The 26,419-nt window shown below is 31.6% G+C and overlaps 2 protein-coding genes across 4 annotated transcripts; one reads left to right on the top strand and one right to left on the bottom strand.

The window, feature by feature from the left end:
* Positions 1-2,537: 2,537 nt before the first annotated feature.
* Positions 2,538-13,780, bottom strand: LOC123693029 (F-box only protein 28). 3 transcript variants are annotated; one of them, XM_045637896.1, is made up of 8 exons: positions 13,639-13,780; positions 13,043-13,354; positions 12,644-12,892; positions 12,247-12,442; positions 7,710-7,926; positions 7,011-7,209; positions 6,487-6,603; positions 2,538-5,578 (listed from the first exon to the last, which is right to left on the bottom strand). In XM_045637896.1, the coding sequence occupies exons 2-8, from the start codon at positions 13,325-13,327 to the stop codon at positions 5,330-5,332; spliced, it is 1,512 nt and encodes a 503-aa protein (XP_045493852.1). In that variant the 5' UTR covers positions 13,328-13,354; positions 13,639-13,780; the 3' UTR covers positions 2,538-5,329. The 3 variants fall into 3 exon arrangements, with proteins under 3 accessions (XP_045493852.1, XP_045493853.1, XP_045493851.1); XM_045637897.1 differs by having other exon boundaries at positions 13,043-13,351; positions 13,639-13,778; XM_045637895.1 differs by having other exon boundaries at positions 13,540-13,769.
* A 2,674-nt stretch (positions 13,781-16,454) lies between these two features.
* LOC123693100 (max-like protein X) lies at positions 16,455-17,973 on the top strand. The gene is made up of 5 exons (XM_045638060.1): positions 16,455-16,643; positions 16,725-16,801; positions 16,974-17,084; positions 17,224-17,421; positions 17,776-17,973. Exons 1-5 carry the CDS (start codon positions 16,568-16,570, stop codon positions 17,941-17,943), a joined length of 630 nt encoding a protein of 209 aa, XP_045494016.1. The 5' UTR covers positions 16,455-16,567; the 3' UTR covers positions 17,944-17,973.
* The last annotated feature ends 8,446 nt before the right edge of the window (positions 17,974-26,419 follow it).

The raw sequence follows: 26,419 nt of genomic DNA, 5'->3' as shown, positions 1-26,419 counted from the left end.
ATTGAACCACAATCGTAATGTGACCGTTTAAATTCACAATTCTGGATTTCCTGAAAAAATATACTTACTATGAAAAATCTTCATATTATAATTTTAAATTGACTTACGACTCTAAAAATGTGAAACATTCTACAGTTCTACACACAGCATACATAGTATGTACAGTAATTATATACAAAATATAACAATGGCAGAGATCGTACGAGCTCCACTACGCCATATGTACTATACACACGTACGAGAAACTAAGAGCTAGCGCGCAAGAGCAACTATTGTCTCCGCAACTATTTTGTTTCTCCCATCAACTCTATGGGCTAGTAAGAAAGTGCGCGCACTTAGCGACGCAACTCCCCATAGAGTTGATGGGAGAGACAAAACAGTTGCGGAGATAAAAGTTGCTCTTGTGCGCTAGCTCTTACCTGACACGCATATCATCTGAAATGTACGGTACAAACCGCTAGTATGTCATGCATATTATGTCTTTACAATATTACGTCTACAATCATCGGCAAATAATAATTAACGATTCACATACATTGGAAGCCAAATCTACGAGTGATACGACACACTAGATACATAACATAAATACATTTTCTACCAATTGGACTGTGACATTTCTTTATTACCTAAAAAATCTTACAAATGACATTTATTACACGCTTGATTTGTCCTTTTATATGTACTTATACAACACTTTGAATTACAACATAATTATACAACTTTGAAACTTTTATAATACTGTAGTACTGCATAGTATGTGAATATCCACTAAAGTATTGAATATGATAATTATACAATATATTAAATCCGGAGCCCGTTCATTGGTAGACTTTACGACTATAAGTATCAATTTCAATCACATATAAAAACTGTGGTAGACCTGACAAATATGTATAATATGGTAACTGGAAATGTTGTCACTTTCGTTAGTTTTACTTTAATCCAAAAATAATGGATTTTACAAATGTGCCATTATACAATATTATTGTTGTAAAACACACTCATTTCGCACAAAATTTGTAATTGTTAACGAAATAATGCAAAAATAAAATACAGGTTTACAAATAGTATGTAACAATTGAGCGAGCTAAAATTAAAGGTGAATGAAGGGCAAACATAACTTTAAATACAAAATGTAAAACAAAATTATTGTGCGTTTTAAATATATCCCTCACGACTATTCATTTGTAGGTAACTGATGCGATGAATACAATTTTTGTTGATATGTTTTAAGTTAAAGTGACATGATGCAAAAACTGTGTGAAGCCCTGTGATTATTTTGTAACACGAAATGTATTGAAAATAATTCTATGCTGGTAGCGACATTTCACTATACACCATGTCACAAAAATATTTATTTAAAGAGTTGTATATTTATATAATTATAAATATATTCATTTGTACATTACACGAGAAATGTTATTATTTACAAATAAAACAATCCGATATTACCTTTCTATTCACAATGTTTACACATCTATATTAAGAAATTATTTTAGTAGGGCTGTAAACTTATAATTAGCTAAATATAACGATGAAACAATGCCGTTACGTACAGCGCACGTGCGCCGATATACGTATATTTCCAAGCTGAAGTACATTTACATTTACATATTTCGAAACATATTGTATTTCATCAAACTAAAATTCATTTCTTATAAGAAAATTAACGGATAACAATAATAGCAATTGTGAGCCGAGGGCTAAAGATTTGTTTTATATTCTAGCAATTAACCATTGTTAGCAAGATCTAGTAGATATCTATTCTCGTATCCTAAACTATAACACAAATTTATAAATACAAATATAAGACACTGTTAAATTTATAAGCTTTTAATAATTAATTAGTGTATTTTATGTCATTATTTACAACGCGTTATGCGTCACGCAACACTACTTTAAATGTTTATCATTTGGTGCAAAAAATACTGTCCTGAAAATTCGAAAGCTGTTTGCAAACATTTTCAATTAAATATATATTATATAAATAAAAATATATTTAGGGGGTTTAAGTGGCCATAGATGTTGATGAGCCAAATGCCATAACATTCAGGTTTTATCAATGAGATATAATTACAAATAATGTATTTGTTTTTACATAAATAAATGTTGCTATAGATCATATTTGTACTAGTTATATATTTCGAGTACTGTTTGATACAACAATCACTTTTAAAGTTGGTATTTATGACAACATATTATTTGACAATACCATAACGCAGACCAATTTTCACTGTCAAATAAACAGCCATTTTTTATTAGTCACATAATTTGTAGAAATAATAAATGGATCCCGAAAATAATATTTAACTAAGTGAACGATATAAAAAGTTGAGCTTTCTAATACTACTCACATTATTGCAAAATTTTGTTTTATTGCACTTGAATAAATACACAATGGACTGCCATTTTTAAAAAATATAATAAGTTGTTTCATTTGGTAATTAATTTTACTCTCTTTTTAGTTTTTTATGAAAGTTAATACTTTTTTGCAGACCATCTTTATCTTTCATAACATGCATTATAGCATCTTTATGTTGAGTGTGTTACTACTTATTACTACTTTTAAGCACATTTTGCGCTGATTAATTTTTTTTAAACATAATATATTGCCAATAGATATAATAGTAAGTAATAATAAATTATAAGGAAGATACATACATACAAATATATAAGAAAATGGAATTTTGAATTCCTATAAAAGCAAGATAATATTTATAGGTATAACGGCGGAAAGCATCTTGTGAGGCGATTCTAAATTCATACTTTGACCAAATAAGTTATAAATGTTGAACCATGTCTAATACTTCCTAGAATACAATACATAAAACATACATCGAAGTTTATTAATATACGAATTTTGATGTCGTCGTCGGAGTTAATATTCAATATAATAAATATAAATATTTATAAATTTCAATCAAGTTTTAAGTTTCTAAACTGAGTAATACAAATGCGTATTGTACTCAATGTAAAAAAATGACGACGATTTAACAAAGGAAATCAATATATAAGTTCAAATTTACTATTTTACGAAGTAGCGACTTGACTACACATTTTAACCCCCTCAATTCTAAACCGTAAAATGTAATCTAAAAAAATTCAAATAATCGAGCTGACACGATATCAACTAAAGAACAATTATCGAACCTGCGAATATCCAAACATTACTGAATTTAAGATATGCTCAAAAATAATTATAAGGGACATTGGCAGACTTAACGGTAAACTATGTCATAACAATTTAAATGAAATCTAATTGAATAAATAAATGTTTGAGTTTTAAGTTCAAAATAAAAGTAATTATTAGGGATTTCATTGTAACCTTATAAGGGTACCTGCTGATTTTGTTGAAATCAGTTCCGATTGATAAATAGTAGTTTTTACCAAAACTTAAGCCTGTCCAGAATAATTGAGCACACAAAAATACAAGTTAGTCTGTTAATTCGGATTTCATCTTCACATGTATGGGTACTAAGATTGCCAGACCCTTTGCGCTTTTTTTTTCTAATTATTTGTACAATACACAAAATCAAAGACAAGATAATCAGTAGGGTTCCTCTCCAACAGATTCGCCAGAATCAGAATGTTTAAATAGCAGATTGTTTCTGCTATTATACCATGAACCGTTTGACTCACAGATCTTAACGTACGTAACTATATAGTTTGAAAACAGCAGATTGATGGATTCTCTTATCGCCGTCCCCGGAGAATAAAATGATAACAGCAAAAACACAACTTTTCAGGAGAAATAAAAAACCGATAATTGTCTATAACTCGCAAAGCAATAGACGTAGAGATATAAAAAAAGGCTCAGTGGTAGCTAATTTTTTAACCTTTTATTATGTTTCAAAATATTTTTAATAACTTTAAGAGAACTGAAGATAATTAAAATTTAAAAAGTTAGTAGCATTTGACTGAAATGTAAATTTACTAATACACACTTATCATTTTATTCTCGTTTATATTGGACATATGCATTAATGGATAATATCCAATGAACTTTTATTCTGGGTTTTTTTTTAAACAATATTAGAGTAATCAACTATTAGTTATTACATAAAAATGAATACACTAAAAATAATTAAAATCAGTCTTCCTGATCTACATCGTGATCATAATGTACATGATCATACGAATGGCGCCAAAACATATTTTTACGAGAATAAAATGATAATAGGCGTTCGTCATTATTTCGCCGTTTCTTTTTTCCGAGAATATTATTGTAAAAGTTATTACCACATAAAGAGTGAAGAAACTTTTTCACTATCATATTACTATCTTTTTTTTCTAGTACGAATATGTTCTGGGAAAAAGCAGTGAATACAATTGTAATATCCTATAACTTTGTGGATAACAGGAGAAAAAATACAAAAAAAAATTGTATAGATGTATTAAGCTACGTAGGCTTCAAATATCGCATAACAATAAAACTATGGTAATGGCGATTATCATTTTATTCTCCGGGGACGGCGTTATGATCTTGAACTTTTCACATTTGCAGGGTCAATATGTTTGGGCTTGAGGCTGAAGCGCGCACAGTTTTATTAGCTGATCGATTTTCACTTTACTTGGCCAGAAATCAGTGAATATGGGTTAGATCTTGGAGCACACAAAGTCACAGATTGACATATTGTTTCACGCGCAAACAGCGCGTCGATCTTAGTAAATAAGCGCGCAGAGATGGAGACGAATGTTCAATTAGCGAGAAAGCATCGACATGGTCGATTGCTAAATTGGTTGCTTGGCGACGCGAATAGACGACGATCTGACGACACTAAGCACGTACACAGCGACACAGTAGTTTATGTCTTGCGATTATGGTCAGTAGGCGCGCAAAAAAAAGATGATCTTTGTCACTAGGCGCGCAACTTGTTAGACGATCTTGATCACTGATCACGAAAATAACAAGGTCGTTTATTGTTATGGTTGCTAGGAGAGGCAAACAGAAGACGATCTTAGTCATCAAATGCGCAAGTTTTTAAACGTTCTTGGCAACTAGGCGCGCATACAGAAGACGATCATATTCACTAGGCGCGCCACGCACTATCGATCTTCCCTTAAGCGATCAAACAGCAACAAGGTTATTATTGTTATGGTCAATAGGAGAGGCGAACATAAGACGATCTTGGTTACCAAACGTGCAAGTATTGGTCGCACAAGTGTTTAGACGATCTCGATCACTTAGTGCACACGCAAACAGCATCACGGCTGTTTATTGTTATAGTTATTACGCGCGCAAACAAAGGTGATCTTGGACACCAAACGCGCTTGTAGATCTTCAAAGTCGTCTCTACTCGCGCAAACATCGGCTTCGCATCGGTGTCACTCAAAGCTTCCTCGGTCGTGTAAGGCGACGCTTCTTCCTATCGGGCGTGCCGCTGGGCGCTGCGGGCGCATCGGCTGACGCGCGACGTCTGGCTGGCGGTGTGCCGGCTACTTCTTCCGTTTCACGTGTTTCAACCTTCTCCTTTAACGGTATCTCCGTGCTACAGGCCACTTCGGCAACGGTGACGGGGTCTTTGCTACCTCCCGCTGTTTCTGCTTCGCTCGCTTCCGTGCTCGAGCCGGACGGCCACTGGAAGCAGATTGGTTTGTTATTGTTTATTAGTGGCAATGGAATTCATTTTATGAACTGATTGGCAATTATGGTATTAAAAATAAGTGTTGCTAATGAATTTTCATTTTGTAATTAAATCCCGTATCTGTAAGTGTCAATATAATGCATACAATTATGTATGTTATCACTTATCAGCTATTTATGCCATGCCAAATCGAAATATTTTAAAATCTTTTTTGATATTATTTCATCATGATATTTTAATTACTATTATTTATGAAATTATGCCTACTGTAAAGGGTTAAAATAATTCAAAGAATTATTAATAATGCCAATATAATTAAAAACACGTAAGCAACTTGCTTGTATGTTCTATTTTTTATAATATCTCAATTAAGGATTAAATATGACACTTTAATTTGATCAGTTCACTGAAAGAGATAGCAATTATACTTCTATTTAAATCACATTACAGATAATTTAAATAGACTAATTAAATATTCCATTGTTAACAATTTTCCCATGTGTAGAATAATTAAATCACTTAGGTTACATAATTTCTTATGAATGTTATTTTTTGTGACTTATTATGTAAGAAATTATAATTTAGTTTAAAACAAAAAGAAAAAAAGTTGATGGACTAAGGACTTACAATATTAGCTAATTAAAGTATTCTAAGTGAACATTTTGTTAAGATTTCTTGATTGAGACACAGATTGTACCTCGGTGCTCAGTCATTGTTTATACATATAACTTTTGACTGGCTGTGATTTGCAATCAACTGACTACATCAATTAGGCAATTGCAAAGGCAAAACAAAAAAATTAAACCAGTAGTTTCTGAGATTAGCGCGTTCAAACAAACAAGCTCTTCAGCTTTATAATATTATACATATTATAGATGCAGTATAGTAAATAAGTAGAGACCTGAGCGAGCGCGACGGGCGACAGTCGCAGCGAGGCGCCGCACTCGGCGCACAGCGGCGGCACGGCCGGCGACCGCGACCGCCAGTACTGCAGCTCCGTCTTGCACTTGTTCAGCTCCTGGAATGTCACGACAAATGTTATTAGGGTTACATTGGCATTTGTTTAGATTAAGATTGGGTTTGAAACGGAAAATAATATCTTGATGGTATTAAAAACAAGTTCAGAGTTATTAACCAGTAAAAAAATAAACATTTGACAATAGTTTTCAATTTTAAATTGGGTTAAGCTTATCCAGCTTATTTTTTTTGTAACGAAAAATAATCATTAAAAAGGCACAATTATTAAGGGAACTACAAAAGCTAAAATAACGCATATGTAGACAATCGACGTAAGAATTACGTTTTCAATGGACTATCAAATTAGCATAGTAATTATATTCTGAAGCATATCTTTCCATTTTCATGCATTTATGCATGATACACCACGCTTATGTAGTCCCCTTAAAAATAAATTGTATTACTAACCTGTAATAAAGTTTGAAACTTGCGGCTGGTCTCCTCATTCTTCTTATCATAATCGTCCAACCGATTCGCGTACTCCAACGTCTGTTTCTGTTGTTCCGCAATCTGTTTCTGCTGTTCGGCAATCTGCTTCTGTTGTAACGCAGTTTTCCGCTTACAGCTGCGCAGGTCGCTGCGCAACGCCGACAGTTGGTCGTTGTACCTGGAAGAAAAATAAATAATATTATACCAATAAACATTTGCCAAAAAAAAATATGCTTTTGGTAACTAGATTGATAGATTATCGAGTTCACTGGGGGCCCCGCGGGTGAAACCGCGAGGTGCACCTTGTACGTTATAAACGGCCAACGGGACTGATTATAGTACTCAATAGAACAGCAATAGTACCCGCTAGAAGAGCGAGGCAGATATTTACACGCTTCCCCATGCTTATAATTCATAAAAAGATACATATCTACATTCTACACACTAGCTTTCCGCCTGCGGCTTCGCCCGCGTTTTCAAAGAAAAACCCGCATAGTTCCCGTTCCCGTGGGATTTTCTGGATAAAACCTAGCGTATATTACTCGTGGATAATGTAGCTTTCGAATGGTGAAAGAATTTTTTAAATCGGTCCAGTAGTTTATGAGCCTATTCATTACAATCAAACAAACAAAGTTTTCCTCTTTATAATATTAGTGTAGACAAAACAGCACAACTCACTTCTTCATCCCCTGCTTGATGCGGTGTATCCGCTTCCTGAGCACCATGTTGCTCTGCGGCGGCGGCGGGGAGGGCGGCAGGCTCTCCTCCATGTAGAACGTCTGCGAGGACACGCGCCGGTCGCCCGACGAGTTGCCGCCCGCCTGCTGCGAGGTGGACTCGAACCCGCTGGGCGGCGGCGAGTCGAGGCATATGTACGACTTGCTGCTCTCGCCGGCTGGAGACAGATATCATATCTTTTTTAAACTTTATCTATGTACTAGCTTCCGCCCACGACTTTGTACGTGCATCCCCGTTTTTCCCCGTTCCCTCAAGAATTTCGGGAAATCCTTTTTTAGCGGATGCATACGTCCTAACATCTACCTGCATGCCAAATTTCAGCCCGATACTTCCAGTGGTTTGGGCTGTGCGTTGATAAATCACTATATCAGTCACCTTTGAGTTTTATATATATAGATACACAGATACAGATGTAACATCGTTTGTGTATTAAGCCAAAAGAGACTTGGTTTTACGTACACTGATTACGTAAAAAATACAAAAACATTAAAAAACCAAACGACGTTTTTTTTTTCGATATTTTTCCTTGAATTCTATGATTTCATCCCTACCTAACTATAAGCCCTTTTGAGATTAGTAAACCGACGCTGGGAGTACTAATATCATTAATATGAAACTGTTTGTCGTTTTCATGGCTCAGCAGATATGTAGATCGATTAAAATTCCAGGAAGTAACATACTATTTGTGACGAATTTATCTATAAAAATTGCACACAACCATATAAAATGAATCATACCGTCGTGTCATGACGTCGAAAATTCAGAATGCTCATTTACAACTAAATTGCAAGAATTAAATATATTTAAATGTTATTCAATAAGTTCATAATTAATTCATTTTATATTTACTGTTAAAAAAAAATCGTATTCTAATTGAGTTTGATATTTTTGGTTTAATGGCATTCAAATGCTTTATAAATATAAATTTATAAAGAAAACAAAAATTCGATCACGAGGCGAGACTCGAACCTGCATCCTTTCACGCCAATCCGGGGCGGAAAAATAAATTCGATCGCTCTGGCGGGTCACGAGTGACTGAATTGGTCAAGCATCCGCCCCGGATTGACAATCGAATTTTTTCTATTCTTTATAAATTCGTATTCTAATTACTAACTGCGTACCTAATAATATTACCCAAATCTGTAAGTATGTACCTATTTAGAATTTGTTATCCTTATTTACTAGCTTAATACCTTTTAAAGGCAATTGTGTAAAGCAAGGAAAATGTGTAGGATAATAATTATGCAAAATGTCCATACGAGACCAATATCTCATTCCTTACAAGCTTATTCGCATCGCAATCGGCAATACAATAGATAATAGAAGTGGTCATACAAATGTAGGTATTTATTAAGTTCGTTCTTGTTTACTACGTGTAATTCCTCTTCTTTTCCTTTGAAATAAATTGTTATAGTCGAAAAATACTTTAAATGACTACCTAGTTGTTTACCACCAGCTAGAGATAAAGAGTTCACGAGCGCAATATTATAGTGGTCCAATCCAATCGTTAGTATTACAATAATATTAAATTGTATTACAAGTTCAAACTGTAAAAGCTTTACGGAGAAGATGCAATAATTAATTTTAACTTTTTAATTCACATTTCTTGTTAAGATTAGATAGGTACGTATTATGTATGCGCGTAATCTATACATATAATAAATCTGTAGAAGGGTCAATTCTGTACATTGAAAATATTGAAAAAATAAATAGCAGGGGGTGTTACTGGATCGATACCAAACCCAAATATGTGATTAAAAAAATTTTTGTCTGTCTGTCTGTCTGTCTGTCTGTCTGTCTGTCTGTCTGTATGTGAAGGCATCACGTGAAAACTAGCGGTTCGATTTCGATGAAACTTGGTATAATTATACCTTATTATCCTGGGCGTAAAATAGGATACTTTTTATCCTGGAAAAATACGTAGAAAAAAATTAATCTTAATTTTTCAGTTTTATCCATAGACGTTGTTCCGTAGAACCGCGAACACACGTTGCGTATTATTATAGGCCTAGCCGTATTTGGGAATTGGGTCCAATAGATATTTATAAGATGTTATTGACAGAGGTACTCAAAATGGAGAAATAACCATCCACGCGAAGACCGACATCCGCGCGGACGGAGTCGCGGGCGGAAGCTAGTCATACTATAAAAATACTAGAATAATAACATATAACCAATTTTAAATTATAAATAATAAAGACAATTAATAGTTACGTTAATTGTAAACAAAACTTAATTTATGATGAAGCGCAATAAAATGTAGATAACATAGGTACTTAGTATAAGAAAAAAATTCAGTAAAAAATTATGTGTATGTACCTACTATATGACAAAAAAGCGGGCATTATGATTATTTGATTATTTAATAATAAAGTAATCCTTTGTTCTTACGTTATATGAATATGTACCTACATCCATACTAATATTATAAATGCGAAAGTAACTTTGTCTGTCTGTCTGTTACTCAATCACGCCTAAACTACTGAACCAATTATCATGAAATTTGGTATGGAGATATTTTGATACGCGAGAAAGGACATAAGCTACTTTTTATCCCGGGAAAATGACGCAATCCCGGAAATCCCACGGGAACAGGAACTATGCGGGTTTTTCTTTGACTGTGCGGGCGAAGCCGCGGGCGGAAACCTAGTAATGTAATGTAATAATAATGTATATTTGCTAATCTTTCAATTCGTTTGTCGGTCTATGGTCATATCCTAGTTCTTATTACCTACTTTATGAGTTAGCATACAAAACATAAACGCTGACTGTTCAAATATAATATCTAGAACAATGATTATTGTTTGCTCTCAATGTGAATAATGTATTAACAACTTCGCGAGTATAAGGCGTTGTATCATTGTAATTTAATGTAAATTATTATGCAACTGCCAACTACAATACAATTACAAGAATCGCTTAGCTATAAAAATCTCAAGTCGTACATATTTTGAAAATCTTCCGTATTTATCATTAAATAGTAAGTATCCAGGTAAGGTGTTATAGGATCAGATCACAGATGCGTCATGATTCATGATATTGCATTCGACATGCATCTATTAGAGCCTAATTACTGTTATCGATGTAATAATTATTATTGATGGTATAATAGAGATAAAAAGAACATTTGGAAATGTTTTTGAGCATATAAAGTCATCATCAGTCTTACTGAAGGGCGGATAAAATCTGGATAAAAATTCGTCACAGATAGATAAAATCTGGATTATTATTAGATTATTGTCCGGTTAGGCGTGTAAAGCCGTGGAATATAAGAAATTTTCGTCAATCGGCGTTTGAGACAATCAAACCATACTTTATTCTATAATAAACCAATGCAATTTTGCAAGACAGGATGGGGAAAGGGTGAGGAAAAAATCTCAAAACAAAACTAAGTAAACATAAACCACTATAATATAATAATTAATCAGTTGCAATATTATGAGCATTATCAAAATGATGCAACATTTAAATAAGCAATTGAAACCACAGATTGCATTCACAGTACATAACTCTATGGAACAGGAAAGGGGAATAACATAATGATTACAGTATTTCAATAAACAAGACAGATCAAGTTATTTGATCCAAAATGCAAATTAAGACATTTGAATGAATAATTAAGTGTGCTATATAATATTATTTTACATAGAATGCTTGAAGGAAGAATGTTTACACTATCATTCCATAAAACATACTATAACATTCACTTAAACACAAGGCAGTACAGTAAGTATATAGAACTTAATGAATATCTCAGAATGAGTAATCATAATTATTAACCAGGGAGAGGAAGGAGGGTTATTAGTCAAAGAAAAAGCAAAAACTGTCTAAACATTAAACTAATTTATTGAAACCCTATAAAAATGTGGCAGGCATACCATACATGTTAAATGTGTTCAGTGCAATAAATTCAGAACAATTTCTTTTGGATAGGATTAAACCATGACTTTATTTAGCCAGGTGCAGAATTTTTTTATTTTATAATGAATAGTTTATATGTATTTTAATAATTATTAACTAATATTAATTAATAATTATTAAAATACATATAAACTATTCAAATTAAATTAAATTATGCAATAAAACAGACACCTGGCAAGCAAATATTAAGTATATACAGCATGGTGTGTTTCTTTTATTTTGCAAGTAAATATATGACTTGTAAATACACAATGCTAAGAAGCTTTTAGCTACACACAGTGCAACCTTAACCATTATCAACCAAACTGATAAAACAGAGGACATAAGCATACATCATGCATCATCCAATTTTCTTTGTAAATTCAGAGATAGCTTTAGAGAGATAATATAATGTGTAGATTATTCTAATGAACATCTATTGTTTGATAGATTTTAATATTTATCCAAAATAATATTAAATTTAATAATAGCTCTTTATATCGATATTTTAAAAACTACTGCATTTCAATTTTACTTATTCACAACAAGACGAGCAAGCAATATGAAAAATACTCACGTGAAAAAGCTGTTGTTATATCAAAGAAATCAGTGCCAAAATACGTAATCTCTGGCAAATTGGGTTCAATGTGCTCCTTAAAATATTCCATAGCCATAGTTGTTAAATCAAACAACTCATCCGTTACTTTGTACGGCCTTGCCAGCTTTGTTGTAGTTTTTAAGTATGACAAAATACTATACACCTCATCTAAGATCTAAAATAGTACAATATATCAAGAGGTGATTTTATTTTTTTAGCATGTAGTAAATTCATGAATAAAAACTATAGGTCATTTTAAAAACCAAGAACTTTCAATGATGAAATTAGCAAAAAATATAATTCTTATTTGATTTTTAAATCTGTAAACATTTGGGATTAAGCCAAAAAATATTGTTTTTATCAATTAAACCGTTACCTCTCCAGGAAAGAAACAACAATGTTTTCTCTCAATATGTTTGCCGAAGGTCATTTGCAATAAGCTAAGTCTCATGTGTAAAGTTTCAATGATATCTGATTCACACGCCAACGGGTGACTCCTTCTTGCCGATTCCCTTCGGGGCATCTTTGCCTTGATAGCTTGAAACCGATGTAGCATTTGATTTTGTAACCGTTGAAATGTTGAATTCAATACTCCACTACATATTGTATTGAACTGTCGGTTAACCTAAAATATATGGGGAAAATGTAAATTTGTTTTGTTATAACACTTTTTAAATATGATTTAATATTATTTCAAATATGTGAATTTGTAGCAAATCTAAGTTCCGGGTTGTTCTTTTTTTTTTTTAATTAATTTAGTTCAAGAAGTATTTACCATTCTAAGATGTGACACACTCTTAAAGCCCAGATAGCGAAAAATCTTTTCAATGACTTCAACAGGTAAATCAAGTATATTAGTAGAGAAGGATTTGGGTGCCGAAACTAATGAATTTTTTGATGTACTAGAAGTACTAGCGTGCGGCGATGAGCCCCCAGGGAGCAAGGCACTGGAGTGGCGAGTAACACGCGCCACAGTCACGGGTTCCGCATGCGATGGGCCGGATCCTTCACTACTTCCATTGCCACCTCCTATACTACTCATCTGCCTCGTCGACACCATCTTGCCCGAATATTTCTTTGACTACTTCTGAAAAAACTTTCTCCTATACAACTTCATACTAAAACCCCTCTAAAAATGTTTTCGATATCAAATGATAGACAATGAAAAACGTATATTTATGAAATATAGTCCATTAATTAAAGCTGGCGTGGTGTCACAAAAAACATTTTATATTAGATCAGAGAAATTTTTAATTTATCGGACCAGCGTACAATTCTAAAATGGTGGCCGTGGCTGGCTAGGTCACTTGAGCATTCGAGTAGATTTCAATGTACATCCCTTATGTAAAATATTTTAAACTGAACACTCACTCAAGAGTTCATACACATATTTTAGTTATTTGATATGGATTTGCAATACAATAATTTTAATAAATAACACGCAATAACTTCTAATCGCGTTAGGCTTTCACAAGAAGTCTTTTTTTGTTTGTTGGACTGTTGGTACTTCGTATTTAATTGAAGTGTGAAGTTGGCTACGATTTTAGCAGCGACACTCGACAGACAACAGCTAGATAATTCAACTTGTGAACTATGGTAAATAATTATTTATTTTCTGTGTGTATCGAACTCACACCTAGAACACACTACTGTTTATATAATTAAAAATTAAGCAAAAAAATATATATATTGAAGTAAAACTTCTTTAAGGCGCGTTGATAGCAAGAAGCTTATATGTCGGGAGTCGCGTCATGGCAATGCAGTCACGTCATGGAGTAAGGCGACGATTTTGGGATCTTTGAATCTTGCTATAGAAGTTTCACATCTGACACGTGTGCTCGGCACACACGCTCTTTTTTGTAATTAAATGCAATGAAATTTAAATAATACATTTACGACAAAAAAATATAATTATTAGTGGTCATATTTTATTATTCAAAAGTCATTTACATTATACAATATATAAACAGAAATAAGAATGCGCAAACATATTTCATTATTCTTTCTATAGAAAATTATTATATTGTTTCTAAAAAAAGTTATAAATGTTATATTTCAGTCAATTAAGTATTCCTAAGATCTTGTATAAAACCAATAGGTACTCGTACAAAAAAAAATTTGACTCTTCTTATGCTGCCATTTTAGTCCAGTATCAATAATTATTTGTGATTATTATCCTATCCGTCTAATATAAATCCTACTAAGTACTCCATAATATACTATACTTACTATACTACTATAATATTATAAATGCGAAAGTTTGTGAGGATGTGTGTATGTGTGTTTGTTACTCTTAAACGCAAATTCTACTGAATCGTTTTAATATAATGAAATCAAACACACTTATAGAGGATGACTTGGATTAACACATAGGATAGGTGTTATCCCGGAAATCCCACGGGAACGGGAACTATGCGGGTTTTCCTTTGAAAACGCAGGCGAAGCCGCGGGCTCAAATCTAGTTATGAATATAGGTATTGTAATTCAATTACGTCATCTTTAATTTCATTCATATTATACAGATATAACTTTCCAATTCAAATGTCGCCATTTCTTTCGATTGAAATAAAAAAAATATAATAACAATTATTCAAGAAATTACCTGAATGAAGAAATAAACATTCTTCAAGTAAGTCGTCCGTTATAGTAGAAACATCAAATTCAGAATGTATTCAGTATTGCAGACAAGATTGCAGACAATATAATATCACCGCAAAAACCTTAAAACATTAGAGTATATTACTATCTATAGAGTGCTAACAATAAGGCGAACAACGAAGGCTACTTTTTATCCCGGAAATCCCGGGAACGGAAAGGAACGGAGAAACGGGAACTATGCGGGTTTTTCTTTGAAACCGCGGTCGACGCTTCGGGCGGAAATCTCGTATTTGTATTTAAAAAAAAACAAGCATTTATAATTGAGTGCATTACTTGCCATAATGGTTTAGAACGACATCACGTAATTTTTTGAGTTATTTTTAGCAAGGTCTGTTATTCCTTTAAATCTCCTTTAAATACATTATATGTATAATGCATTAAAATTGTTGGTACGCCATATATGGAGACGACACCGCCTACATCACTTATGTTCCGCTCAACATAGGTACGCAATATGGCGTAACTGCATGTACGCTCTAGGCGCTGTCTTCTTTTGAAGAAGAGCCTACGCGTCTCTCAAAGGCCGGCAAAACAATCGCAAAGTTACCTAACTTTGCAATTGTCCATGGGCGGCGGTGATCATTTTCATTAGTACACCGCCCGCTCCTTTGTCGGTTGTGGTATAAAAAAAAAAAAGATATAAGCTTCTTGATATACACCATAGATTGACACTTAATACACTAATAGTCAACTAATAGTTATTTTAATTCTAGGTTGAAAAGTAGGTTTTTAATAAATAAGCACTCTCAGAACTGTGCTCAGAACAATAGATTTATTTAATAAATGAAACGATACCATTTTAAATTTCGCGCTGTTTATGTATGATGTGCGCATGCCTTAATGCTCTAAGGCGCATGCGCAGGTTTTTTTTTATTTTATAATTTTAATAAAATAAATAATTCAACAATTTCAATGATGAGCCTATACGGACCTAACGGTAAAGAATACGATTTTGATAAAATTTGCCAATTTTGCTATGGATGGGGTGCTAAAGTGTAACTTTTTTATACCTAAAATTAAAAAAAAAAGTTATTAAAAAAAAACTAAAGGGGACCTAACGAAAAAATTGTGGGACCTTATAGGACCTAACGGAGACCTATCGATTAAGGTCATTTTTGACCCAAAATTCTATGGATGGGGTGCTAAAGTTGCATTTTTTTTATACCTAAAATTTAAAAAATTATTTAAAAAAAAACTAAAGGGGACCTAACGAAAAAATTGTGAGACCTTAAAGGACCTAACGGGGACCTAACGATCAAGGTCATTTTCGACCCAAAATTCCATAGATGGGGTGCTAAGTTTGCACTGGTCAAGATAGGTACATTTAAAACACATTAAAACGAAGATTTTTAAAACGAATCGAATATATGGTTAAAGCATAGACAAAATTATTGTAAGAATAAAATGTCTCAACGTGCATGGCACGTAGGTATAATATTACTTGCTCTGTGATTATCTCAGAGCAATAAACCTGTGATTATTATCATTTGACATTGGATATGTTAATATGATTAATGACAGTTCAAACTTCAAGATACGAGTTACGAAGATAAATCAAATGAGACTTGTGTTGCAAAAATAGTTGCTTTTGCAACTTAATTAAAACAAAGGGTTTTTTAAAGCAGTTTATCAGTGCTCCAATATGTACTCTCGATGCGGTAGCAGTGGTTCCATTCAGAATATGCATCAAACCCCATCTTCATCAAATCATAACTCAGGTTAGTAAAAGTATTTTCTAGTAATAAGTTGTGCTTTTATAATCTTGATAAGATAATATAACCACATTATTACATTGACAGAAGATGAAGATGACAGTGGGGACAACAAACCATCAGCGCTAAGTTTTAAGGAAAGAAGGAGAGAAGCACACACCCAAGTAAATATCAATAACATCGTTTGTTTTTAAACAAATAAATATGTAGGCGGGTTCATAGTCCTTATTTTGCATTATAAAATATTTATTTTATCATAAATTGCGAATACTGATTAACTGCATGCTTATGTTATATTTGTTTACAAATAGGATAGATATTATGTAAACATTACAGGCTGAGCAAAAGAGAAGAGATGCCATCAAAAAAGGTTACGATTCTTTGCAAGAGTTGGTTCCTACTTGTCAGCAGACAGATGCATCAGGATATAAACCTAGTAAAGCTGCTGTAAGTATTAAATTCAATTTTAAATTGCAGTAATTTTATGATTTGTAATATTATTAACCCATAAAAAAATCCAATAGCATAAATGGATAAGAGTTAAATTTAAAGATTTATATATGTAATCATTATTTTTTCTTTTAAGGTTCTACAAAAATCCATAGACTACATACAATACCTCTTGCAACAACGAAGACGTCAGGAAGAGGAACGTAATGCGCTACGTAAAGATGTTATAGCATTGAGAATCATGCAGGCTAACTATGAGCAAATTGTTAAAGCACAGCACTCAGTGCCTGGCCAGAGTGAACAGAGACTAACAGATCAGGATAAATTTGAAGTGGTATGAAATAGTATTTTTTCTTTATTATTATTCTAAAAATTACATTGTGTTGAATAAACCTACAGTTGGGTGAACATTTTTTATTTAGTCTCAATACAACAAAAAAGGAACTACTATTTACACATTGTTTATGAGAACATAATAAAAAGTTATAATAAAAAAAATTAATTGTGATAAATGTAGTGGGTACTGTTGCGGGCAATATAGATAAGTACTTGCTTATATAACCTTGTACAAAGATAAATTAAATTATTTAAATATAATATTTATTAACAGACAAACACTGCTATGTGAGAATAATAATATCTAGAAATCATTGATACAAGTAAATTTACTCAAAACTATTTTCCACAGTTTCAGGGCATAATGGATAAGTTATTTGAATCATTTGAATCAGTGCCAACAAATAATTTTGCTGAGTTCTCCGCTGGAGTGTTCAACTGGCTGGAAGAGTATTGCAAACCTCAATCATTACGTACCCTAGTGCATGGAGTGTTACGGGAACAAAATTTTACCCCTTAATATTGAAATCTAGTAAAATTAAAAATCATACCTTGTGCCGTTTATTATCTATGTCACTCATAGACCAAAAATGTTCATTGAGTATACAAATAGCTCAGAATGTAACATGATCACAGTGTAAGATTGTCATATAGAAATACATATTATAGCTCTAATGAAAATGACCAAGACACAATAATAGGTAATCAGAGAAAGAAAATATAGCAATATGAGTGTAACATCTATATTGGTTGATGAGGCTGATAATAATCGATACATAATAAATACATACCTACTAAATATGAACAGGGTTAATATTGTTAAGTCAGTTTAAAAGAGAAATGTAATAAATAGCACTTGGTATTGAACACGTAAATGCTGCAAAATGTAGTAGATAAATTGTTATTATTATTGTTTTAAGTTTTAAGTGTATTAATATAAATATCAACTATACATATTATATATAAATGTTAAGATTGTGGGTATAAAATAACTGTGGCCTTAATATAACATGCTGTGACATATAATAAAAAATGTAAATACATTCTTTATATCGTAAATATAAATGATTTATTTTTAAACTAAATATAAGCATGTGGAATAAATAAAATGTAACTAACATTCACAATTGGCACAATCTTTTTTATTAATATTATGAGATATAAAATTCTTGTGAATTATTATATTACATTAGTAATTAAAGCTTTAGGTGTTTATTTTGTTATTGTTAAATATTAGTTGATAAATTGTTAAGAGTTTATATTACCTATGTGAAAAGAAACTTCCAATGAACTATGTTTGATATATTGGCATTATATCCTTAGAAATATTTTAAATAATATATTTTTTAATTCGCTTTTAAATATGGTTAACTAATCATATATATGTAATATTGATATAAAAAATTGGCAACATATCTCTAACTGTATTGGTATATGTTTTTCTAAAAGTTCATAGAAAATTTATTGTTTATTTGTACTTTGTTTATTTATCATTTAATTCTGTTCCGACCAATAATTTGTACATCGACTTCATTCTTTTAATGGTCAACAATGCTACATTATAGCAGCTACAGAAATGTTTAAAAATACGTTAGAAATAGGGAGATATTTTAATTTGATATTTTTAATGAAATAAATAAGGTGATGATTTATAAGAAAAACGAGTCCGGATTAGATTTTGTGGGTATATTAATTGAACAGTGAAAGTTTCAAGGCAGACTAGATAATGTATGTTAAAAAAATCTAGTATAAATAACACGGGATTTTAAATATATACTTAGACTAGCTGTTCCCCGCGGTTTCACTCGCATTGCTCCGCTCCTGTTGGTCTAAGCGTGATGATATATAGCCTATAACCTTCTTCGATAAATGGGCTATCTAACACCGAAATAATTTTTCGAATCGGACCAGTAGTTCCTGAGATTAGCGCGTTCAAACAAACAAACAAACTCTTCAGCTTTATAATATTAAGTATAGATTTTATCTCTTATAATGTGCGTTAATAAATATTGACCGTGAATTTTGAGCTGAATTGCTTTTTCAATAAATATTTATGTAAATCAAAGCAATATTCGTTGTAAGAAGATAGTGTCCAATCTACGTGTCGGGAATACAAGGAAGGATTATCAGGATTTTGTTATTTTATCCAGTATGACATACAATACAAATTTATGTAAAAACCCTGATATTATTTAAGTCATAACTATTCCATTTATTTTCTTATACTTACGTACAATTCATAATTCAAACTTCTGTATTATTATTGTTATACATATTAGAAAGTTCTTATCCGGAAATAATGCACATTGTCTATCAAATTGATTCTTACTCAAAACACTAGCAACTACAAGGAACGACGTCTTGAAAAATCTGATTGAATTGTTAGATGGAAAAACACACGTTAAAATATAATATAAAATAAGGAAAAAATAGTGAAGTAAACTTCATATTTACAAATGTCGATAATGTGCAATTATTATTGTTATTTTTTCTCTACATTATATTTCACAAAAAAATCAGTTCATATCTGTTAAATGTTAAAATTCATGTAAAAATAGTCTTTAATTCCTACTAACTAAATCGATAGTGATATCTATTTACATTATAAAATGGCTATATACCGGTTTTATAAATTTTAACCCCAGCAAACTGTTTTTATCTGTGTTATTCAAATGTAGAGTATCGATATCATGTAAAATAATTTTTGTTGGTGAAATAGAATTTTCTGCAAAAATGTAGTATTTCATTTATTTTATTTTATTCAATGTAAATGTCACCGTTAAAACTGTTACGGTCTATTTAACGCAATTTAATGCATTATTCTTCGATTCTCTATAGAACCAGAACCTTAGTGCAATGAAAATGGAAACTTACTAAAATTCTATCAAAGAAAACATTTTTAATCTGGGCATGGGGATTATAGATTGAATTCTGTATAATTTTATTTGTTAACGTAAACCCTGCTGGTTTACGTTAACAAATCCTTCTCTTCCGTTATTATTGTTTGAAATACATTTAAATAAATTAATATGCAAATTATACAACTCGATGGAAATAGATACAAACAACCATGTAAACAAAATTCAGTTTATTAACGTTAGAGGTGGGTAAACATTTATTACAATTAAGTACGAAGGTTTACAATAGACTAGAAATATTGTATAGTTTAAGACCCGACTTCACAAAAAACATAACAAATGACAATCGAATATAATTGGGTTTTTCATGAAAGGGTTGATTGTGAAGTCGGGTCTCAAAGAATAAAGTTAAGTTATACTCTTTCACTTTCAGTAGGCTGGGACAACAGCGTCAGATCTCCCATTGGAAAGCTTTCCGTACCGCGGGCTCCAGCTACATTTTTAGACCTTTCACGTGTAGTGTCGCAACAGAGTCGTTTCAGAACTAGAGCATAGCAAAACAACAATGCCAGCATTAGCACTAAACCCACGATAACAGTGACTATAAGGAGTACTCGTAATTCGCCGTTCACTTCATCGCCGCCTGAATTACGACCCATTTTATACGGGCTCTCAGTTCATCTGTAACAATGGAAAATGCATTATTTTTATGTTGATACAATAAAAAAAGGATAAATTAAATTTATTTTGATTTATGTTCGAATTCAAATTAGTAGAAATTACAAATGTCTCATGTTTGTATGTGACGTCAACATAAGTTAAACTGATAGGTACAGTGATCGACAAAATATACACTAAATTTATAACAACAGGTAATCTGTCTACAAAAAGCTAGCAGTCGCGCGTGTGCCTCTATTTTCCTCGACAGCCACGTCTTCGCGAGGCTGCTCGCTCTGTGGGACAGCCTTATGCACACTATGGATTCAATAACTGCCCATAGTCCTATGTTGTTAGTATCGTTTCCAAGTGGCTTAAAATAGGTAGTCTTTATTCAATGAAAACAAAATTATGAATACATAGGTTAAAACGTAGGCCTGGTGTTTTTAACCGACTTCAAAAAAAAGGAGGAGGTTATCAATTCGGCCGGTATATTTTTTTTTTTTTTTTTTTTATGTATGTACACCGATTACTCCGAGGTTTCTGAACCGATTTACGTGATTCTTTTTTTGTTCGATGCGGGATGGTGTCGAATTGGTCCCATAAAAATTTTATTCGGCTAGGCCCAGTAGTTTTTATTTTATGAGCATTTTTGTCTGTACTCGATGACTTAATTGGAATGTAGCAAGTAACTTTGATTCATTTCCCGGTAACCGATTGAGCTGAAATTTTGTATACGTATGTAAATTGGATAGCGATGAAACATTATCATGACATAGAGCTGATTTGATGATGGAATCGGAAGGTGGCCATAGGAACTCAGTAATATATTGACTCAACTTTATCGAGTTTGGGCTCGTTTGATTCGTGTTGAAAATTACACTAAAAAGTATTAAATAAAATTAACTGCGTTAAAAACAACCGACTTCAAAAACGGAAAAGTAAAAAATAAAAAAGATTTGATATTATTAATTACTACATATTATTTAGATGTGCTATTTATTAAATAGGTTTGAAGTCGGTGCCAAACACTAAGCACTTAGTATTAAGCCCGTGCACCGACATCAAACCTATTTAATAAATAGCACATCTAAATAATATGTAGTAATTTATAATATCAAATCTTTTTTATTTTTTACTTTTCCGTTTTTGAAGTCGGTTGTTTTTAACGCAGTTAATTTTATTATCTACAAGGTACGGTGGTAAGGGTGAGTTTAGAGTGTATACGTTATAGGTATTATTATTCCTACTTTCCTTTCTAGGAGTATTTTTTTATTCCTTTGTGGAAGATTACGACAAAAACCTTTTACGTTTTTAGTACCTAATTCAATCCCCCCAGTCTAGTCCAAGACAAATCAAGACAAGGGCAACATAAATATTTTTTTAGTAAAATAAGTTTATTAGTTACTATTATTTTAATATTATGTAATGAAACTTTGGTTGTATTGTAATAAATTAATTTTGTAGTAGGTAGGTACCTTTTGTTTATTTTTGGGCTATAAGTAAATAATCTAAGTTTATTTTGTAATATGAAATATCTTTACAATATCAGCGTATTGGCGTTTTTTTTAAACAAATTAATTACTGATGGTAAATTGAAAATCTGTTTACCCGGAAAAAACGCTGAAATTGAAAGCTCGATAAATCTTTCAGAAGAGCATATTGTGATATTACTCGCAAGTGTTTTACTGTTATGAGCCGTAAAATAAACGAGGTCAATATTATGACCTGACAAATATGACATTGTTTGTTATCACTTTATGAAATTCATATCTATAATAATTACATTGACCACAAAGTTGAATTTTGTTTTATGAAATGATGTAGTTACCTACTTCTTTAAATATTTTTTCAAATCAAATATTTTTGCAAATGTGGTTTTGTAATCTTTAAATATTTTTAAGTACATACTTAATTATAAACTCCAATTAGTTAGGTATGTATATAAAATCGTCGATTCTTTAATCAGATATTTCATCTGATTTAAGAAACAATGCACCAGTGAGTTTTCGATACATTTAAAATTACTGAGATATTTTTCATCTCCAATATTGTGGACGTTCTAGATAAGAAGGGTCTACTTATAACTTCAGCCAACAAAGACTATAAAGAAAAATTGAAGTTTTATTATTGCTGACGTTTATATCGTCTTAACTCCTATTTTATGACATCCCTCTTCCAGATATAAGTTAAATATAGGTTTCTTCATTGTTTGCTGACACAATATAACTGGTTTATTTCTATTTTCTTTTAAGATTATGAAGTAAGTACTAGTATGGAGAAAGCTCCAAGAACTAAGATTTTAAGTTTAATTTCGGTAAATGCAAAGGATGTAGATTAGGTAGATAAAGAAGCATTTTCTAAATCTGAAAAAAATTAACTTCTTGCCTTTCAGATCATTCCATCATTTGACTATGAAAGAATTATAAACGTTTTCATAAATTCAATCCATGTTCTTTGTGTATCTTGTGACTTGCAATCTCTGATAGGGACATGGTTTAGGTACGTGACAGTTACTCAGGCTAAGTAGGTATCTATTACCTTGATCTCATGGGATGTTATAATATCTTTCAATATGTAACGATGTTGTTCTATCTATGGTTAGTTATACTTTTATAAGAGGTACGCTTTGTTCAGGAAATCTGATAGTAGGTTACAAGGCTTTATACGTTTCGGTACTTGGTAAGTATGACTTATAAAGGAAGGATATTATTGTAAAGGCCCTTTACAATTTCAGTTAAACGTGTCATCTAATGGAAGGAAATTCTCTTCATATCAAGTTTGATAATGACACAATCATATAAAAGTTAGGTATATTCAAATTATTGGGAATGGGACCACTGTAACAGTATCTACCTAATGGTTGGATACATTTAAATATTATCTACCAAAAATTTAGGTAGGTACCATTATTATTAAGTTACACCACAGGCTAATAATAATATACTACGTATGTTACACTGATTTGATTTACAATTAAAATGAGGTAAGTATTATTTTCAGGAAATCAGAATTAGATCAGGCGAGGAACGACCCTCCTGCAAATCTAATAACGATTCAAAGAAATAAAATCAGCTTACGAATAATTATTTTATAGTTAGGAACATTTGTGTAGGTATCTAACTAGGTAGTTACCTAGTTATGTACTTTCTTAAAATTAGAATTATTCTATTACAATATCGTGAATACATAAAAATTTTAATTACTTTATTAGGTACGGCAACGGCAGAGCATTCTATATATAATAATAATTTAATTTCCTTTTTATTTTTTTTATTTTTTTATATAATAATTCCGGCAACTAGGAGCGATCTGTCAAAGTTGATTGAATGAAATCTTTTGTGTCCCATTTGCTTCCCGATTTGTACATAAAAACCTAACGTTAAATTGCAATCCATTTACGTTCCGGTTTCACTTCGCAATTTTGTTAGCACATAGGTAACTAATTATGGTAAAAGCGTTCTTGGAAACAACTTCGTTTTCGTGCTTTCTCGATCGCTTTATGAAGTTTCGCAAAACAATGTTATAAGTTAAATTATTTTAAGTTTCATTCAATAGTCATTTAATTTTTGTTATAATTTTGTTATAAAACTAAAAAAAATATTTATCAAGTATAGATAAATTTTGAAATAAATATAAGTTGTGTTAAGTCGCCCAGTTTAGTGACTAATCAATTCCTCATATTATACCCTACTTTGTGGCCGAAAGCCGAAATGTTTGAAGCAATATTAATTTATATACGACTAAACTAGGAATAATTCATTGTTTAATCTGGTATATATAGGAATATGAAAAATAAACCACGGCTGCTACCCAGGGACCGTGGCTCTATACGAGATATTTCCACTTAAAAAAAGGTTTAAATTATCGGCTACATTTTATTTAATGATTGAATGAAATAATTTTCATTTTAGGAGTGGCTATATCTAGTTATTTATCGAGACATAACTATAAACCGCGGTTAAAAAAATAATTGCGAATATGTAATGAAACTAATGTGTTATTGGATAGCTCCTTGAAAATTAAATAAGGTCTTCAAAAAATAGTTGACGAGAACCGAGATATATAGGTAGGTACCCATGCAAATTTCGTAAAAAATTCATACCTACTGCGAAATTATTTTTATAAAATAAACTAATAACAAAATTTTGTAGTCGTTGCGAGCAAAGCTGCAGGCGGAAAGCTATTGTAAGCATAAAATTGAAAGTAATAGACCGTACATATTATAAATCCTCAACAACCAACTACGGAATTTAATCTGCCCTTCCTATTCACATTTCCAGATGTAATTGAATTTCAACATAAAAATTAAATCTGAATATGAATTTTATATGAAAAATATGATATTAATAACTAAGCAAGGGAAAATTTTCCGAACCCGGGAGGAAAATTTCACGAGCTTTAAAATGTGTGTTCATTTCTAAGAATTTCAATCCAAATGCAACCTATTATTTACCTGGTACATTACTAAAAAATTTTTCATATTTTCTCGGCTTTTTCTTATTAATTTTTTTGTTCCAAATCTAAAACGCCACATAGTAATTTTCTCCGGTATTTAAAATAGCACTTGTGATGAACACATTAAAAAAATGACCCCCACGAAATATAAAATAAAGAAAAAAGTAACTGTGTGAAACCACCCGAGTGCCTATCTACCTACCAATAGTAAATTCACAAAGGAAAAGGAAGAAATTTCTATCCGTTAAAAGAATTTTCTTTGTTTCCTAATACAATTACAACACAATATAGAAACCCCGTCGTCTGATTTTACTTAGTTATGTTTGCTAAAAGTAATTTTCTCATAGCTATCCTATGATTGAATGTTGTTCAAATAAATTGTATTTTAGGTGTTTATCTAATTGATTTCATACAAAACGACTAAGGACTCTGCCAAAATTTAATAACTAAAGTACCTACCTAGGTACGTCCTACTCGTAATTATGTAAATTTTGTGGCTTAATTTTGTTGTTTGTTTGATATTTAATAACTTTGGCGGGGAAAAATTGAACATAAACGAACATCTAATGATTCGTTTATAGTCCCATTGATACAATCAACAATAATTTTTCTTGTGTTATTCGTAGATACTTTATATAGATAGTAAGAATAAAAGATACTTAGAATGTAAGTACCTACCTATTTAATATTTTTGTGGTAGATATCTACGTTGGTACTGATGTCTGAATATAAAAGAAACCACCATCATAGAAGTAGCATAGCTACATATTAGGAAATAGTATATACTTATTAATTTCTAAGTTGTCTAGTCTATCTAGTCCAATATTACAAATACTTATAATAAGAAATGAGATTCGAATAGTTGAAGGCATAAGCGGAAGACAGTTAATAAGTATTCGTTGATATGTTATCAAACCATTTGCAAAAGATGAATAACAATTTTCCTGTTCGTTATGAAATTATTTAAGTACCTTCCCTAATATTCCATAATTTATTTTGTTTATTATTCTTTTCACTTTTTAT

This window comes from Colias croceus, chromosome 7 (genome assembly GCF_905220415.1).
Source record: "Colias croceus chromosome 7, ilColCroc2.1".
Lineage (NCBI taxonomy): Eukaryota > Metazoa > Arthropoda > Insecta > Lepidoptera > Pieridae > Colias > Colias croceus.
The sequence above is the reverse complement of the archived record's forward strand: the minus strand, read 5'-3'. Positions and strand labels throughout refer to the sequence as shown.

Bases quoted from the DNA above. Each gene is read 5' to 3' on its own strand.
- LOC123693029 (XM_045637896.1), bottom strand. From the start codon at position 13,327: ATGGTGTCGACGAGGCAGATGAGTAGTATAGGAGGTGGCAATGGAAGT. The intron at 7,927-12,246 runs GTGAGTATTTTT...ATCTGTCTCCAG, and splicing joins TATAACAACAGCTTTTTCAC to CCGGCGAGAGCAGCAAGTCG. The intron at 6,604-7,010 runs GTTAGTAATACA...GTGACATTCCAG, and splicing joins AGTTTCAAACTTTATTACAG to GAGCTGAACAAGTGCAAGAC.
- LOC123693100 (XM_045638060.1), top strand. From the start codon at position 16,568: ATGTACTCTCGATGCGGTAGCAGTGGTTCCATTCAGAATATGCATCAA. The intron at 16,644-16,724 runs GTTAGTAAAAGT...TTACATTGACAG, and splicing joins TTCATCAAATCATAACTCAG to AAGATGAAGATGACAGTGGG. The intron at 17,085-17,223 runs GTAAGTATTAAA...TTTTCTTTTAAG, and splicing joins ATAAACCTAGTAAAGCTGCT to GTTCTACAAAAATCCATAGA.